Source organism: Rhinoderma darwinii, chromosome 2 (genome assembly GCF_050947455.1).
Source record: "Rhinoderma darwinii isolate aRhiDar2 chromosome 2, aRhiDar2.hap1, whole genome shotgun sequence".
NCBI lineage: Eukaryota > Metazoa > Chordata > Amphibia > Anura > Rhinodermatidae > Rhinoderma > Rhinoderma darwinii.
The window spans coordinates 222,669,731-222,690,042 of NC_134688.1; the positions used below are offsets into that span (position 1 = coordinate 222,669,731).

General features: G+C 41.6%; 1 protein-coding gene across 1 annotated transcript in view; it reads left to right on the forward strand.

Moving 5' to 3' along the window:
• Positions 1–20,312, forward strand: part of LOC142741794 (uncharacterized) — a 659,023-nt gene that overhangs the window by 592,178 nt on the left and 46,533 nt on the right. The window contains exons 99-100 of the mRNA XM_075851126.1: positions 6,504–6,571; positions 15,583–15,609. Coding sequence (XP_075707241.1) covers positions 6,504–6,571; positions 15,583–15,609 — 95 coding nt within the window. The remainder of the gene's footprint in view (positions 1–6,503; positions 6,572–15,582; positions 15,610–20,312) is intronic.

The window sequence follows — 20,312 nt, forward strand, 5'->3', positions numbered from 1 at the left end:
ACATCTTGACTTGGCCCACGCTTCCTTGCAAAAGTGCTCCAAATCTGTCAGATTGTGAGGACATCCCCTGTGTACAGCCCTCTTCAGGTCACCCCACAGATTTTCATCTGGATTCAGGTCTGGGCTCTGGCTGGGCCATTCCAAAACTTTGATCTTCTTCTTGTGAAACCATTCTTTTGTTGATTTGGAGGTATATTTTAGTTCATTGTTGTGTTGAAAAGTGAAATTCCTCTTCATCTTCAGCTTTTTAGCAGAGGCTTACAGGTTTTGTGCCAATATTGGCTGATATTTGGAACTGTTCATAATTCCCTCCACCTTGACTAAAGCCCCAGTTCCAGCTGCAGAAAAACAGCCCCAAAGCCTAATGCTGCCTCCACCATGCTTCTCTGTGGTTATGGTGTTCTTTTGGTGACGTGCAGTGTTGGCTTTGCGCCAAACATGCCTTTTGGAATTATGGCCAAAAAGTTCAACATTGTTCTCATCAGACCATAATATGTTTTCCCACATGCTTTTGGCAGACTTGATGTAGGTGTTTGCAAAACTTAGACAGGCTTGGATGTTTTTCTTTGTTAGAAAAGGCTTCTGTCTTGCCACCCTACCCCACAGCCCAGACATATGAAGAATATGGGAGATTGTTGTCACATGCACTACACAACCAGTACCTGCCAGAAAGTCCTGCAGCTCCTTTAACATAGCTGTAGGCCTCTTGGTAGACTCCCAGACCAAATTTTGTGTTGTATTTTCATCAAGTTTTGAGGGACGTCCAGTTCTTGGTAATGTCACTATTGTGCCAAATGTAATCCACTTCTTGATGACCGTCTTCACTGTGTTACATGGTATATCTAATGCCTTGAAAATTCTTTGGTACCCTTCTCCTGACTGATGCCTTTCAACAATCAGATCCCTTTGATGTGTTGTAAGCTCTTTACGGACCATGGATTTTGCTGTCACATGCAACAAAGAAAGGCAGGAAAATCCTAATAGAACAGCTGAACTTTATATGGGGTTACACAGAATCACTTTAAACAATGGCAGCTGTATACTGACTACTATTTAACATGAGTTTTAATGTGATTGGCTAATTCTGAACACAACCACATCCCCAATTATAAGAGGGTGTTCACACTTATGCAACCACATTATTGTAGTTTTGTTATGTTTATTTTTCCCCTCTAAAGGATTTCGGTTTGTTTTTCAATGCAATTGTACAGATTATGGGTCACATTAAAGGTGGAAAAAGTTCTGAAATTAATCATCTTGTACAGATTTTTTGACAAAACCCTGGCATTTTCACAGGGGTGTGAAGACTTTTTATATCCACTTTATCTTCTTCCAATGAGGACGCTTACCCTGCCTATCAAATTGGATTGATCTGCATTGGTATATGTACTTAAAACAAGATGCAATGTAGGGACATTATTTTAGATTCTTTGAGTGCTGTCACGGCTGGGGGTATTTAGACCCACTAGGCCGCTCCACCGTAGCATAGTAGCAGCTGGCCAAACAATAGTCCATAACAATTTTCAGGACGAGAGTACCTGGATAGATAATTTGGCAGACACTCGGCATGGCGAACACCTGCCGTGGCAGACACCTGGCATAGTAGACACGTGGCGTAGCAGACACGATTCAGTGATGACACTGGCACAGATGAAACTTGGTACAGATGACACTTAACTTTGCACTGGAACAAACACAATTTCTGGATATTGGATACAGGGTACGGGAACACAGGATACAACTAAGGAACCATTTGCAATAACGAACATGGGCAGACACAACAACGCTCAGGCAAGGAGGAAGAGTGCAGAGCCTTTTTTATAATGCAGGGGGCATAGAGATTTTATAGGGAACATTAATTAGGTGCGCGCACTGGCCCTTTAAGGTCGGGAGCGAGCATGCCTGTTCACTCTACACAGGACAGTGGAGCCAATGCGGCCACGAGTGCTGGCATCTCAGAGGAGGGAGACGCCGGCTGGAACACATCGGTCTGCGGTCGCGGCCGTTGGCGAGTAAGTGATGCTGGCGGTCAGTGACCGCGCCCATTACAAGTTTTGCTGTACCTCATAATTAAAGTCCTGGTATTCTTCAATTCTAAAATACTTTGAGCTTCTCTATGATGGGGAACATTTAGGCATTGGAAAGTAGATTTGTATTGTGTGAAAATCCACTGATTTGATGATGTATTAATATATCTAGTTTGCTTTGCTCTGTAGTGTGTTGCATAAAGCTTTCTTTGAAATATTTGAAATAGTACATATTCTTCTTATAGGACATCACAAAAGGTTAGGAAAAAAGGCTCAGCAGAAAATTTTCTGATCTGCAATGTAGTACAAAAAAGCATTTGAATTGGTTTCCAGTGTGATTCTTAAAGGGTTGTCCACTGGATAGGTCATCACTGTATGATCGGTACCTGCTCCGATCAACTGCTCCTGCTGCCTCTTGGACACCGGACATCCATGCCAGAAGCAGATGGCTTGGTCACTGAACAGCGGCCGAGCTGCAGTACTGCAGCTCTGTTCCTATTCAAGTGAATAGGAGCAGTTCTGCAGCACGGCTCCATACACTGCATACTGTACAATAACATCCAGTGTCCGCAGGCAGCCAGAGCAGCTGATCGGTGCGGGGTCTAGGTGTCGGACCCGCACCGATCATATGCTGATGTCCAATGCGGTGGAGGGGTCATCAGTTGTCCGGTAGTGGACAACAACCTTAAATAAAACAGTGATATGTTGGTTAGTAAACATTCTTACTTGTGCCTTGGTTTCCTGTCTGTGAAAAAAGGATTTCTCTGTAATGAGAAAATAGCATTCCTCTATTCCTATGAATTTATTATAAAGGGTACATTTCTGGTTAATAAAGATGTTAATATGTTGTTGCCATAGTAGAAGAGAATGCAGCATACGTGCTGAAAAATACATTGCATGTTACATATTTGATCTTAGTTTAAAATACAAGTAGAAAATGTAACATAACCAACAGCCAAATATTATTGAAACACTACAAATGACTACTCCAAGCTGTTGTCAGTTGGGCGGTTATTATGGCATATAATTGTATAATATAATTGTACTTTGACCTTAATACTTTAGTGTTAAAGTAATTTCAACTATATTGGAGTCTGGGGGACAATCAGCATCACTGACAGTGCTCATCACCATGGTAATTGGTGGAGAACCGCTGACTGACACTGCAGTACTCTGTATTCTCAATGACCAGTAGGATAACTTGTAGATGCCGGCAGTTAACATGCCACAGTTTGCAAATATAAGTCAAATAACAACGCGTTAGTGTGATTATTTTCCAATATCCGCTCTATTTAAATGTTTTCTTTCAGAAAAGATCTTGGGATCTATGACTACAAGTTTTGAACATTGTGTAAATACAGTCTGCTTTCTAGACTGCATTAGGGTGTATTCACACATGTAGGTTTTGATCGGGTTATTTTAAGTTTTTTCTATGCAGGAAGCATCCTGCCGGGAGGTGTTATACCAACCTCTATGAGTAAGTATGGCGTATTCAGTGATTTTAAACTAATATAGGTCTTGTTCAGTGATTTGTTTATAGTAGGAGTATAGGGACTCGCAATATGATGAGGACACTTAACATGGGTTGCAAGCTTTCGTATTTTGGCCAAAACATTAACCAATACCACATGTTTATCATTGATATCTATCGTGTATCATGGATATATTTTCAGGATGCAGCCAGGTGTAGTGCTGGGGGAGAATGGTTTGTCAGTATATTGGAAGGTGCTGGGCAGCCCGCTTGTCTAATATTATGGGCGTGACTAATGGCTGTAAGTCGGCATGATGTACTACATGCACTCATGTACTGACACTCTCATAAAAACTACATTTGTGTGCAATGATAACACTAAGCAGCCACGCCCTTCCACCTCATGAATATTAGGCGTGTGAGTGGGTGTTTTATCAGTATATTGCACCTGTGTGTGATCTCCCTCTATGTAGTATTGTGTTTTGTCTGCATCCTGCCGGGAGGTGTTATACCAGCCTCTATGAGTAAGTATGGCCTATTCTGTGATTTTAAACTAATCTAGTTCTTGTTCAGTGATTTGTCACTCCTGGTTTTGGCTTCAAAAACTGCATAATAAAACCTGATCAAAACCTGGATGTGTGAATACACCCTTATAACTCTAGCACTCTGTTAACATTTCCCCAGAGCAGTCAATATGGAAGAGATACTTGAACAAACAATTCCCCCTCCCATGAAACAAGGATTTACAAGTTCTTTGGGGACTAAATATGTAGCATTCAGTATATTAAACATCTAGCTCTGTTATTCACATGAACCTACACTTCTCAACATTGAAATTTCAACACCAAGAAGGAAAAGTTTTAGAATAGTTGAAATCACATAATCAATAGACATGTTAATGATATGCAAATGATAAAAAAATGGAAACAAAATATTCAGTATCGAGTTTGAGCACCACGCCCAGAAATACACGCATTTACATGTCTTGGCATGCTATCGATGAGGTTATTAATGGTTGTCTGAGGAATGTTATGCCCTGCTGAATGCACTTGGGCACACAAATCATCAAGATTGGCTGCTGGCAGCTCCCTTTGCAATTGCCGACTAATGGTGTCCCAGATGTGCTCGATGGGAGACAAGTCCGGAAACGCTGCAGGCCATGGTAGCACATTTAGGCCACGCAGGCTGCTCACGGTAGCACGAGCAACATGCAGCCTGGCATTATCCTGTTGAAAAATGGCTTCTGGGACACTTTGAAGAAATGGCCATACCACTGGTTCCACGACCAAATCAATGTAATGCCGAGCTGTTAGTGTACCTGAAATGAAGACTAGAATGGTCTGGCTACAGAACATTATGCCACCCCACACCATTATCCCAGGAGTAGGACCGGTGTGACATTCCCTTGTGAAGGCCTCTTCATGGCGTTGCCCACGTGGTCTCCAGACCACTCTCTGGCTATCATTTTGTCTGAGACAAAAGTGGGACTCATTGCTAAAGAGTGTAGAACTCCATTCCAGCCTCAATTGCCGTCTTGCTGTGCACCATAATAACCTTTGAGAGCGGTGGTGTGGAGTAAATGGGACACCTGTAACTGGGTGTCTGGCTCATAGCCCAATATCATGCAAGCGCCTTCTGTTGGTTTGTGTCAACATCGGTTGCCATCCTAGGCTTAGGATGTGACGTCCAAGTTCACTTGCAGTAAAGGAATAGATAACTACGCGCCATTCTTCCAATCAGACTATTCGTCCGTACAGAGGTTTGCCTCTGAGCACCCATTTGTATTTGTTCTCCCGACCTCCGGGACACGCAACGTTGAACAGTGCTGACATCTCAGCCTAGTCGCGTAGTGATCTGCCAGAGTGATAAACCAAGATCTCTCGGTTCAAGGATTCTGTCCCTCTCAGTTTGCGACAAGTGGTGATAAATGGCACGTCGACAAACAGGAGGCATCGCACAATCATCCCACCCCACTTGATCCAATTTTTGAGGTTTCATTTGGCTAAAAAATGTTGCATTCGGTCTGGCTTTTTTGCCCCTCCCACATGCCACAGATTGGAGCTAGGTGCTTGAAAAGTTGATCATTTGCAGATCTTAGCGACCACTGCTACTTCCTCGATTTGCATATCTGTACTGCTCACCCTTCTTGGTGTTGCAATTTCAATGTTAAAGAGTGTATAAACTCATATTTTTCCTATACTAAAATGAATAATAAATCTCTTCTTTTTTGGGATTTATAATGTAAGTGGTGACACACAAATAACTTCTTTATAAAGCTGGCCATACACATGAGATAATACTTTGCGGAATCCGCTGACTTTGGTGGGATCAGCCAGCGATCTAATGTCTATGGAGGTCTCTTGACTGCCCAATCTTTTTTTCCTGAGGGAGACAAGCTGCTGTTAGAGAGCTCTGGCAGCAGATTATTCCCCTCTGCCCATTGCAATAAAAATAAATGCACGGCAAAGACAAGAGGTGTATTTCAGACTACCTTCGACATTTGCAGCTTGCATTACCATATAGCCATGCTGTAGCCACTGATCAAAACTGTGCTCCAATGGGGCAGATTTTAAAAGCAGCTAAGCAGCCAACACTGAAGAAAATAAAAAGCCGGTAAACACCACAGTTAGTTAGTGGCTTATGCATTGTTTTCACACCTGTATAGTAATTCCCTCTTTCTCTTTTTCTTTTATACATCAAATCAGATATATATATTTAACATATTTCTTTTATACATTAAATCAATAATATATATTTAACAGACAAAAAAAGAATTTACAGTTACATTCCTGTCAATGTCAAACAATCTAAAAAATGAAAGTCATCCAACTGCTTTACATTACTCATTTGTCAAGAACAGGCCCCTTTGATAGCAAGAGGTACAAGAATAGTATATAAATGTGTCAGTTCTATGTACATCTCTATATGCGTTTGTCTATTTCCCAGGCAGAATGTTTGAGAAAATGTATCATTCCCCTGAGTAACCATTTCTTTCTGTTTTACAGCTTGCTGACAAAAATGGATAAATCATCACACTCTAGAATTTTCAACAGACCAAGCAAGGATAAGGATTGTCTATTATCACAGGCGCAAGAACATGAGAAATTCAGACTAACTGGTAAATATCTGAAATATCATTGGTCCTTCCTTGGGACAAGAGGACAAAAAAAAAATGCATTTTGTGTGTGTGTGTGTGTGTGTATATATATATATATATATATATATATATATATATATATATATATATATATACCAGCAGAAAAGACAGCATCACTCCAACACAGTCAAATTGATATGTACACGGGTGCCAGCAAGTAGTCCAGATCCAGAGACTATATCGATTTCCCAAAGAAATTAATCTTGCATCACTCCGGTAGAATAGATCAAAAACTGTGTTTTTTTATTCAAGCCAACATAGAAAAAGTGCATCATTTCAATCCAACATTAGGAATTTTTTCAAGCATGGTGATACATACACAATCCAAGGTTTATAAAGCATGTGCAAGAAACAAGGCAAACAATCTCATTAGAATAATTTAAACAATTAAAAAAATATAAAAAGCATGTAGCTAAGTGTAAAATATGTATGTATGTATGTATATATATTTATTTATTTTATACTGATGCCACTATTAGGCTATGTTCACACAGAGTATTTTGCCGAGTTTTTTGACGCGTAAACCGCGTCGCAAAACTCGTCAAAAACGGCCCTAAAATGCCTCCCATTGATTTCAATGGGAGGCGTCGACGTCTTTTTCCCGCGAGCAGTAAAACTGCCTCGCGGGAAAAAGAAGAGACATGCCCGATCTTCGGGCGTTTACGCCTCTGACCTCCCATTGACTTCAATGGGAGGCAGAGAAAGCGTATTTTGCGGTGTTTTATGCCCGCGGCGCTCAATGGCCGCGGGTGAAAAACGGCGCGAAAATCGGCGTGCAGGGAGAGGAAAATCTGCCTCAAACTTCCAAACAGAATTTTGAGGCAGATATTCCTCCTGCAAAATACTCCGTGTGAACATAGCCTTTACAGTCCTGCCCTTTACATGGAACATTATATAAAAATAAATACTGAAAAAGTCAGAAATGTAAGACTGTTCAAACTGTCACAATATTTCCTAGAGCTGCTTTGTTGCTTCCCTAAGTCTAGAGGGGTTTTCCGAGATGATAATTTTTTTCTGCTTTCAATAATCCTAAGGCTTAGTCAACATTAAAGGCTATGTAAACCTTTGAACATACACACATATATATGTATATATATATATATATATAACCTCCAAAATACGAGACAGCACTCCGATATTTGTGAAAAATAGGATCACTTTAATGCGACGTTTCAGCCCTGCTCCATGGGGCCTTTCTCAAGCAGTACATTTCAGTGAACAGTGCACATTTAAATACATGATTTGTCAAAGAGCATGATTAAACAATAAAAAATACAATAAACACAGTATTGTACAGTTCTCTGTTTCCAGCAAAGATTTATAATAAAGATAGTGACAGTGCATTTCCATGTGATTCCAGTAATCGTTGTGTATCATAGTTATTATATGGGCATGACACCCATAATGTGTAAAAAGATCTAAATAAGATCTAATTGAATAAGTGGCTATTCATAAAGTGCAGGTGCATAACATACATAATTTTTAAAAAAATGCTTTAATCATTATTATTGAGCTCACCCTCTAACGGATCCCCTCACTTCATCCATGCTGTTTCGTTGTCTCAGTGACTTCCGGGAACAAGTTAACCACGTGACCAATCATAACATTCCAGCCTGAGTCATGACACGCACTCGTACATGGAACGCATCTCGCGCATGCTCAGATCAATGAATTACGTTTATAATTGAATAACCCCTTGTGTCCCATTCAGGAACAACACATTGTGAGTCAAATTTATTGTTTTAAAAAAACAGAGATTTATATAGTGCTTCTACCCTCTGGGTTAGTTTAAAGGCTCAACAAGCGGTGACAGTCTCCAATAGAAACGGAGACATTTCACCCTTGATGGTACATACCACAAAGCTCGATCCGTTATACACAGATCGTGCCTGTGTAGTTCCAAAAAGAGCCTCGATAACTTCTCAGAAATGGGGATTGGAAGCAGGACTCCTGTCCCATACCAGACTCAGACTCTGTGTTAATTTTTACGGTTCAATTATAATTCAAAGCTGTTCTATCAAGAATAATCATCACATTATTATTTGGAATAAACAGTAGACTAACGATCAATTTACTCGATTCTTCTAGTCATACGCATGGTATTCTAATGAGGGGATCCGTGCTAGGTGAGTTTTCACAGTTGATCTGCAATAAACAAAGAACATAAAAGATAGATCATTAAGTTAAACAGAATAATGTATACATTCTGTCTAATATACATTTCAGCCTGAAATGGAGAGTACAAAGCAGGGTAAATAGGCAAACCGCCTCTCATCCTATACCACTCAATTTAAAATCAGCATTCAGTCCATAGGGACGTAGTGTGTTTAGCCTGTATATCCACTCTAGCTCACGTTTTTTCAGAAAAGATACTCTATCCCCCCCTCGTCTAGGTCTGGGAATATGGTCTATAATTCTGAAACGCAAATCCTTTTCAGTATGTTTCGCTTCAATAAAATGCTTGGATACCGGCAAATCCATCCTTTTATTGCGTATGGTGAACCTATGATTATTCATACGTGTTTTACAATCAAGAGTGGTTTCTCCTATATACAAAAGGTTACACGGACATTGTATCATGTAAACGACCCAATCAGATGTACAGGTAAGAAAGTGTTTGATTCTGAATTCCATTTTAGTTACAGGGTGAATAAAGATTTCTCCTTTGACCAAATATTTACAATTTACGCAATTAAGGCAGGGAAAACACCCCAATCTCTGCCTTCCAAAAAACGTCTGTGTTGATTTTTTGTTCGTGCCAACATCAGCCTTTACTAACCTATCTTTCAGGTTCCTCGATCGTTTAAAAGACAAAAGTGGAGGTACAGAGAACTCAGGGACATACTTTAAGTTACTGTTAAGTATCGGCCAATGTCTATTGATTATTTTTGCTACGTCTTTACTTGATTCGTTGTATGTAGATATAAAGGGTATTCTCCTATTATTATCCTTTTTGTTTTTTTCGGATCCTTGTGTGGAAAGGAGCTCATCTCTACTAGACTTCGTGACTCTGTCCCTATGGTATTGTATCAGTTTCCTAGGGTAACCTCGTTTGGTGAATTTATTACCCATTTCATCTAGTCTCTTATTACTTGTTTCATCTCCATCAACTATTCGCCTTACCCTTAGTAGTTGGCTATAAGGTAATGCCTTTACCAAGCTCCTTGGGTGGCTACTCTCGTATCTCAAAAGATTGTTCCTATCTGTTATTTTTGTATGGATATCTGACGCTAATCTTGTGTCAATTTTACTGATTGTGGTGTCTAGAAATTGTATTGAAGTACTCGATTGTACCAAAGTGAATTGTACATCCTTGTCTATTTTATTCATGTATTTATGAAACAAATCTAGTTCTTCAACTGTCCCCAGCCATATGAAGAAGATGTCGTCTATGTATCTCCACCACCTCAGAACCCGTCTGAAGTGGTGGGATACATAAACCGACTCTCTCTCCAAAGTTGCCATGAAGATATTGGCATACGTTGGTGCCACACTGGCTCCCATCGCCGTACCCCTCAACTGAACGAAGAACTGATCCTGGAACAAAAAATAGTTATGTCTCAGAACAATATTCAGCAGAGAAAGTAGAAACTCTATACAGGCAGGTGTATATTCACTGTTTATCAGGGTTTTACGTATTGATGAAATCCCTCTGTCATGATCGATCGATGTATAGAGACTCACTACATCGAACGAACACAGCAGGGCTGTAGCAGGTATATTTATATCTCGTAGTTTCAGTAGAAAGTCAGAGGTATCACGGATATAAGAGGGGACCTCAATGGCATACTTGCGCAGTGCTTTATCTAAAAAAATTGAGATTTTACCCAGGATAGATCCAATACTGGAAACTATGGGTCTACCTGGAGGTTTCACAAGAGATTTATGTATCTTCGGGAGTACATATAATATGGGTGTAACTGGATGTATCACGGTCAAAAATTGTTTAAGATCTTTATCAATAATATTATTCTGTATAGCTTCCTCTAACGTTCTCTCTATGACTCCTCCTATGATAAACTTAGGATCAGATATCAACTCTCTATAAACCTGTCTATCTTGCAACTGCCTCCTAATCTCTTCAATGTATCCCTCAGTATCCATGATTACTACTGCTCCCCCTTTATCTGCTTGTTTGATTGTTATCTTATTATTGCCCTTTAGTTCTGCCAGTGCCTCTATTTCCTCTTTAGTCATGTTGGGGTATTTAAATCTCTGGGTATTAGATTTCATCTTCAAACTATCGATATCCAATTTCACAGCTGTAATAAATGTTTCTATCGCTGGTAAATTACAAAAGGGCACAAAATCACTTTTAAGTGAAAGATCAAAATCACATAACTTCAATTCCCCCATCCCATCATTGTCGCGAGCGTATTCTCGCTCTGCAAACCATGCCTTCAATTTAATTGCACGGTAAAACCTGTATAGGTCCAGTTCTAATTCAAACCAGTCGGTTTTTGACGTAGGGCAAAATGACAATCCCTTATTGAGTACTGTGTATTGAGCTTTGGTTAATATGACAGAGGAAATATTTACCACTAGTGTTTCTGTGGATAGTCCATCTTGCGAAGAGACTGTGTCCGGGTCATCACTGATTTGGGCAGCCTGGGTTGTTTGGGGTTTACGTTTCCTGAAGTGCTTCCTTCCCCCCCGTCGAGTTCTTCGTTGGTGTCTCTCATCCGTCCTCCGTCCATCGCTTGTCCTAAAAAATCTCGTTCCTCTCTCTCCACCATAGGATTGACGCTTCGTTTTTCGTCATTTCGTATGCGTCTATTTTGTAAATAATCATTCCCCACATATCGGCGGGAATTCTTCTGTTCTATTTGCCAATTATAGATATTCCCATTAGCATAGTCCTCTACATCTCTCTGCCACTTCTGTCGTTTTGTTTCTTCTAGACCAGACCGAAACCTCTCTAGATAGATATTGAGTTTGGTCATGTAATCATCATATTCTTGCGTCGACAGTAAAGATTTTAATGATATGTCTGCTGCACATACTTTTTCCTCAGCAGTCGATAGATCTTTCTGTAAATATTCAATATTTCCCAGGCAGAATGTTTGAGAAAATGTATCATTCCCCTGAGTAACCATTTCTTTCTGTTTTACAGCTTGCTGACAAAAATGGATAAATCATCACACTCTAGAATTTTCAACAGACCAAGCAAGGATAAGGATTGTCTATTATCACAGGCGCAAGAACATGAGAAATTCAGACTAACTGGTAAATATCTGAAATATCATTGGTCCTTCCTTGGGACAAGAGGACAAAAAAAAAATGCATTTTGTGTGTGTGTGTGTGTGTGTATATATATATATATATATATATATATATATATATATATATATATATATATATATATATATACCAGCAGAAAAGACAGCATCACTCCAACACAGTCAAATTGATATGTACACGGGTGCCAGCAAGTAGTCCAGATCCAGAGACTATATCGATTTCCCAAAGAAATTAATCTTGCATCACTCCGGTAGAATAGATCAAAAACTGTGTTTTTTTATTCAAGCCAACATAGAAAAAGTGCATCATTTCAATCCAACATTAGGAATTTTTTCAAGCATGGTGATACATACACAATCCAAGGTTTATAAAGCATGTGCAAGAAACAAGGCAAACAATCTCATTAGAATAATTTAAACAATTAAAAAAATATAAAAAGCATGTAGCTAAGTGTAAAATATGTATGTATGTATATATATTTATTTATTTTATACTGATGCCACTATTAGGCTATGTTCACACAGAGTATTTTGCCGAGTTTTTTGACGCGTAAACCGCGTCGCAAAACTCGTCAAAAACGGCCCTAAAATGCCTCCCATTGATTTCAATGGGAGGCGTCGACGTCTTTTTCCCGCGAGCAGTAAAACTGCCTCGCGGGAAAAAGAAGAGACATGCCCGATCTTCGGGCGTTTACGCCTCTGACCTCCCATTGACTTCAATGGGAGGCAGAGAAAGCGTATTTTGCGGTGTTTTATGCCCGCGGCGCTCAATGGCCGCGGGTGAAAAACGGCGCGAAAATCGGCGTGCAGGGAGAGGAAAATCTGCCTCAAACTTCCAAACAGAATTTTGAGGCAGATATTCCTCCTGCAAAATACTCCGTGTGAACATAGCCTTTACAGTCCTGCCCTTTACATGGAACATTATATAAAAATAAATACTGAAAAAGTCAGAAATGTAAGACTGTTCAAACTGTCACAATATTTCCTAGAGCTGCTTTGTTGCTTCCCTAAGTCTAGAGGGGTTTTCCGAGATGATAATTTTTTTCTGCTTTCAATAATCCTAAGGCTTAGTCAACATTAAAGGCTATGTAAACCTTTGAACATACACACATATATATGTATATATATATATATATATATATATATATATATATGTATATATATGTGTATATATATGTGTGTGTATATATATATATGTATATATATATATATATATATATATATATATATATATAAGACAATGTATCATGGTACTAAGCAACTCAGTAATTGTTTGTTTATTTTTAAGAAAAGTGTACTTTTTGAGATACAGCTTCTAGAACCTGTATATTGCGCTCAAAACCGAATCTGCCGAAACCGTCAGGTAAACAGGTCTGACAGCTTTGATGACAGCGGGACCTGCCTGTCTCTGACACGCAGGATCCACCTGTTATCGATCACATCTAAGTTCATGAAAGTTCCTCTAGTCCTGTCAGCCGCAGCCCTGCTGGATCCGGCCGCGGGCATACTCTTCACCATGGCCAACAGCATCGGAGCATCTTGCACCTGATGATGACGTCAGGTCTAGTGGCCTTTTTAAAGGGGAATCAGCCTGCATTGCCTTGCATGCAGATCAAAATTCATTATTTGGCTATTGTTCCTATTGCTATTTGACTCTGTTCTTGACTCTGATCCTGACCCTGTTCTCGTTCTTGTTCCCGGATCACACTCCTGACCAATGTTTCCTCTAAGTCTTGACAGCTCCTGAGCGGAGCAGTTAGGGAGCAGGGCAAGTCTCCATCAATGGTGGGCAATCTGATGACCAAAAGTAATATCCCCAGTAAACGCTAATATAGCGTACTAAATAAGAGACTAAGAAAACGTATTTTAAATTAGTTTTAATTACTTTTTAAAATGCTATAATATTACAAGTACACCAGTAAAATAGACCGTTACAAACATCAATTATAGGCATCAATGAAAGAATCCCTCTCTTACACCGCAATCCATATAAATAGCGCCACACAGACCCCCTATAGATAGCGTCACACACAGTCCCTGTAGACAGCGCCACATACAGCCCTTATAGAGAGTGCCACACACAGACCCCCTGTAGATACTCATACACAGACCCCCTGTAGATAGCGTCACGCACAGACCCCCTGTAGATAGTGTCACACAGCCCCCTGTAGATAGCGCCACAAACATCCCCCTGTAGATAGTGCTATACACAGTCCTAACTATAGATAGTGCCACACAGACCCCCTCTAGATAGCATCACACACAGACCCCCTGTACATAGCATCACATAGACCCACTGTAGATAGCACCACACACAGCCCCCTGTAGATAGCATCACACATACGCCCCTGTAGACAGCATCACACCCCCCCCCTGTAGACAGCATCACACACAGCCCTAACTATGGATAGCGCCACCCAGCCCCCTGTAGAAAGTGCCACCCCCCTGTAGACAGCATCACACAGGCCCCCTGTAGCCAGCATCACACACTTCCTCTTTAGATAGCATCACACACAACCCCCTGTAGATAGCATCACACACAACGCCCTGTAGATAGCATCACACATATCCCCCTGTAGAGAGCATCACACACACACACACACACACACACCCCTGTAGATAGCATCACACACCCCCTTGTATATAACATCACACACCCCCATGTAGATAGCACCACACACAAGCCCCTGTAGATAGCATCACACAGACCCCCTGTAAATAGCGCCACACAGACCCAATGTAAATAGCGCCTCACACAGCTCCTGTAGATAGCATCACACATAGCCCCTGTAGATAGCATCACACACACCCCAAGTAGATAGCTCCACACACACAACCCCTGTAGATAGCACCACACAGCCCTCACTCTTGCATATATTGCCACACAGCCCCCATTGTATATATTGCCACACAGTCCCCCCTTGTATATAGTGCCACACAGCCCCCTTGTATATAGTGCCACACAGCTCCCCCTTGTATATAGTGCCACACAGCCCCCTTGTATATAGTGCCACACAGCCCCCTTGTATATAGTGCCACACAGCCCCCCTTGTATACAGTGCCACACAGCCCCCCTTGTATAAACTGCCACACAGTCCCCCTTGTATAAACTGCCACACAGCCCCCCTTGTATATACTGCTACACAGCCCCCCCTTGCATATACTGCCAAACAGCTCCCCCCGTGTATATGCGCTCTCCCCGTGTATATAGTGTGCTACACAGCAATCCCCCCCCGTGTATATAATGCCACATAGCCCCCCCAAAAAATATTATTTTACTTACATAGAAGGAAGAAGGAACAGGCTGGCACTGTTGAACCAATAAATATCTGAATGGAGTGTTTCAATGGCCTTTTCTAATGGATCACAGCAGTCAAATTGCCCCGGAGGTGCTCATCGACAAGTATAGCACAAAACAACTTGATATCAACAGATAGAAAGTATCGAGGCACTCGCAGACTTTGCAACAAATTACTTTATTCAGGATCTTGGTCAGGATGTGGAATTAACCAATGGCCGTTTCGCATGCGTACACGCTTTTTCAAGGGCCTGGCATCACTTCCTTTTCCTGCTCTTCTTATTAAAAAAATCAGCATAGATTATTTCGTAACAATTAATAATATTAATAGAAAAAACAGGAAAATACACAATATATAATACTGGGTGATACACCATAATTATATCAAGCCGAAAATAACGATATATTTATTATTCGTTACATTCTTTTTATATAACAAGGTTTATGTTATGAAAGCACTTAGGTCGTTTCGGTCATTAAAGGAACAGTGTCGCCACAATTTTTTTTTTTTATATCAGTTTGATGTTAGTGTTTTATTAAAAACGTTTGTATTTATTTGTGTGTTTGTGTGTTACTTTTTTTTATTTTTACACTTTTTCTTCCCTATGGGGGCTGCCATTTTTTTTTCCATTTCTGTATGTGTCAATTAACGACACATACAGAGATGGAATACGGCAGCTCCAGTCCCATAGGGACTGCGAATGGGGCCCGTTCCATACACTATGGTGTACGCCGTCTGTGTGGGAACGGCGCATGCGCCGCTCCCACACAGTCCAATTTGAAATGCGCGCCGTCCGGCGCCATTTTCCTGTGGACCGGAAGTCGCGGCCGGACAGTAAGATTACTACTTCCGGTCGCGGCTTCCGGACTTGTGCACATAGCTCAAAAAATGGCGACACACAGTGTAGGAGGTTAGACCGTTCAATCCCCTCGTTTCTCCCGGCACTAGCCAGGATAAAGGAGGGGGGGATTCTGAGAGCTCACTAGAGCGAGGGATTTTTTCCCAATTTTGTAGCATAAAGCAATGTGGTTGCTTTACCACATGCAATGCTGCAATTTTGGGAATTGCTCCATCTAGTGACCAGCCATGGGAAATATTATAAATTGAATCCAATTTATAATATTTCCTGACTTTTTGCTAACAACACATTCCCTTTAAGACCGAGAGGTCCTAGTGCACCTGTCTGTAAGATAATCTCAGCCTCTTTTTGTAAAAGAGTTCTATGTCTATCTCCTCCAGACAGTAGCGGCTTAATGTGAACTATGACCACAAAGCGCATACATCGTGCATTACCTGCATCTTTTTCCTGCATATGTTGTATTAACCTAGGACATCCTTCACCTGTGATTAATGATCTTATATGTTCACGGAATCTTCTATACAACAATCGTATCATTTTTCCTATGTAAAATCTACCACAATTACAGATTACTGCATATACCACATACTGAGTTATCAGTTCATTTATTTCAAACGCACAGCCCCCTAATTTAAGGTTCCTAGTGCGTATTACAGAAATGCAAAAATTGCATCGTCCACAACTGGGGGGGGGGGCGTAACTAGGAAAGACTGGGCCCCATAGCAAACTTTTGACTGGGCCCCCCCTCCCCTGGGTGTCACACAACCCCCCTTTGTAGATAGTGCCTTTTTTACAGCCCCCCCTGTAGATAACGCCATACAGCCCACACTGTAGATACCGCCATATAGCCCCCACTGTAGATAACGCCATACAGCCCCCTGTAGATAACGCCTTACAGCCCCCACTGTAGATAATGGCATACAGCCCCCTGTAGATAACGCCATACAGCCCCCCTGTAGATAACGCCATACAGCCCCCTTTGTAGATATCTACAGAGGGGGTTGTATGGCGTTATCTACAAAGGGGGCTGTATGGTGTTCTCTACAGAGGTGGCTGTATGGCGTTATCTACAGGGGGGCTGTATAGCGTTACCTACAGGGGGGCTGTATGGCGTTATCTACAGGGGGGCTGTATGGCGTTATCTACAGAGGGGGCTGTATGGCGTTATCTACAGGGGGGGCTGTATGGCGTTATCTACAGAGGGGGCTGTATGGCATTATCTACAGGGGGGCTGTATGGCATTATCTACAGAGGGGGCTGTATGGCATTATCTACAGGGGAGGCTGTATGGCGTTCTCTACAGGGGGGGCTGTATGGCGTTCTCTACCGTGGGGGCTGTATGGCGTTATCTGCAGTGGGGGCTGTATGGCGTTATCTACAGGGGGGCTGTATAGCGTTACCTACAGGGGGGCTGTATGGCGTTATCTACAGGGGGGCTGTATGGCGTTCTCTACAGTGAGGGCTGTATGGCGTTCTCTACAGTGGGGGCTGTATGGCGTTCTCTACAGTGGGGGCTGTATGGCGTTATCTACAGTGGGGGCTGTATGGCGTTATCTAGTTATCTACAGGGGGTCTGTATGGCGTTATCTACAGGGGGCTGTATGGCGTTCTCTACAGGGGGGGCTGTATGGCGTTCCCTACAGGGGGGGCTGTATGGCGTTCCCTACAGGGGGGGCTGTATGGCATCCACTATGGGGGGGGGGCTGTATGGCATCCCCTACAGGGGGGGGCTTATGGTGTTATCTACAGAGGGGGCTGTAAGGCGTTCTCTACAGGGGGCTGTATGGCGTTATCTACAGAGGGGGCTGTATGGCGCTAACGCCATACAGCCCCCCTTGTAGATAACGCCATACAGCCCCCCTGTAGAGAACGCCATACAGACCCCTCTGTAGGGAACGCCATACAGCCCCCCCTGTAGGGAACGGCATACAGCCCCCCCTGTAGGGAACGCCATACAGCCCCCCCTGTAGGGAACGCCATACAGCCCCCCCTGTAGGGAACGCCATACAGCCCCCCCTGTAGGGAACGCCATACAACCCACCACTGTAGGGAACGCCATACAGCCCCCCCTGTAGGGAACGCCATACAGCCACCCCCCTGTAGGGAACGCCATACAGCCCCTCCCTGTAGGGAACGCCATACAGCCCCCCCTGTAGGGAACACCATACAGCCCCCCACCCTGTAGGGAACGCCATACAGCCCCCCCTTGTAGGGAACGCCATACAGCCCCCCCTGTTGAGAACGCCATACAGCGTCCGCCATCCCAAAAAAATGCGACCTACAGCGTGTCCTACAAAAGACATGTATCCCCTATCCACATGATAGGGGATACATGTGTGATTTCTGCCATTGATAGAGAGAACGGGGGACCAAAAGTCCCCCAAGTTCTCCATGACTAACCTCTGACTTCCGGCGTCTGCGCAGCTCAATAAAAATGAAAGGAGCGCTGGTCACGCATGCGCACAAGCGCGACCGGCGCTCCATTCATTTCTACGGAGCAGCCGACACAGACCACGGAAGTCCGAGGTTTGTGCCGGCGGGCAACACGGGCCCCCTCATGCCGCGGGCCCCATAGCAGCTGCTACGGCGGTAGTTACGCCACTGGTCCACAATTATGATTACCTTTCGGTCCAAATGCTGATAACCAGTTCTCATTTCCTTTTTCTTTTTGGGAAAAGCGGCCCTTAATCAAAATGTCTTTTAAATTTCTACATCTACGAAAATATATTATTGGTTGTCTAACTGCGACCTCCATTAATAATGGGTCATTTTCAACGAAATGCCAATATTTTCTAAAGCTACCACGAATCATATCACTCAGGACTGTGACCAAAGGATAAAATGAACCGTTTATTCTCTTTTGCATTAAATTTTTTCCTCTTTTTATTGTGCTGTAATAAGGATATTTGTTTATTTTTACATGCCTTGTTCAATGCTTCCCCTATCAAATCTGACAGATATCGCTTTAATTCCAATCTTTTTCTCATCTCATCTGTCTGTTCATAAAATTTTGCATCACTGCTATTAATTCTTCTTAAACGTAAAAACTGAGCATATAGTAAAGATTGAGTCACATGCCTCAGATAACTATCATACCGTAAAAGTGTATTAGTAGCAGTTGGTTTATGGTATCTTCTTGTCTGAACCATGCCCTGTTCTATATTTACATATACATCTAGGAATTCAATTTCCTGGTTGCCAAACTTGTATGTAAAGCTCATATTCATACTATTTTCATTAAGATATTGTACAAATTCTACAAATCTTTCATGCGTGCCAGACCACACTATAAAAATATAGTCTATATAACGCAGGTATAATTTCAAATACCTAGCATAGGGATTAGATAGGGATATAGATAATTTTTTTCTTCCAGATCAGCAAGGAATAAATTAGCAAAAATTGGGGAAAAAATTTAATGCAAAAGAGAATAAACGGTTCATTTTATCCTTTGGTCACAGTCCTATGAGTGATGTGATTCGTGGTAGCATTAGAAATAATTGGCATTTCATTGAAAATTACCCATTATTGATGGAGGTCGCAGTTAGACAACCAATAATATATTTTCGTAGATGTAGAAATTGAAAAGACATTTTTATTAAGGGCCGCTTTTCCCAAAAAGGAAATGAGAACTGGTTATCAGCATTTGGACCGAAAGGTAATCATAAGTGTGGACAATGCAATTTTTGCAATTCTGTAATACGCACTAGGAACCTTTAATTAGGGCGCTGTGCGTTTGAAATAAATGAATTGATAACTTGTAAAACTCAGTATGTGGTATATGCAGTAATCTGTAATTGTGGTAGATTTTACATAGGAAAAACGATACGATCGATGTATAGAAGATTCCGTGAACATATAAAATCATTAATCACAGGTGAAGGATGTCCTAGGTTAATACAACATATGCAGGAAAAAGATGCAGGTAATGCACGATGTATGCGCTTTGTGGTCATAGTTCACATTAAGCCGCTATTGTCTGGAGGAAATAGACATAGAACTCTTTTACAAAAAGAGGCTGAGATTATTTTACAGACAGGGGCACTAGACCTCTCGTCTTAATGACCGAAACGACCTGAGTGCTTTCATAACATAAACCTTGTTATTTTAAAAGAATGTAACGAATAATAAATATATCGTTATTTTCGGTTTGATATAATTATGGTGTATCACCCAGTATTATATATGGTGTACTTTCCTGTTCTTTTCTATTAATATTATTAATTGTTACGAAATAATCTATGCTGATTTTTTAATAA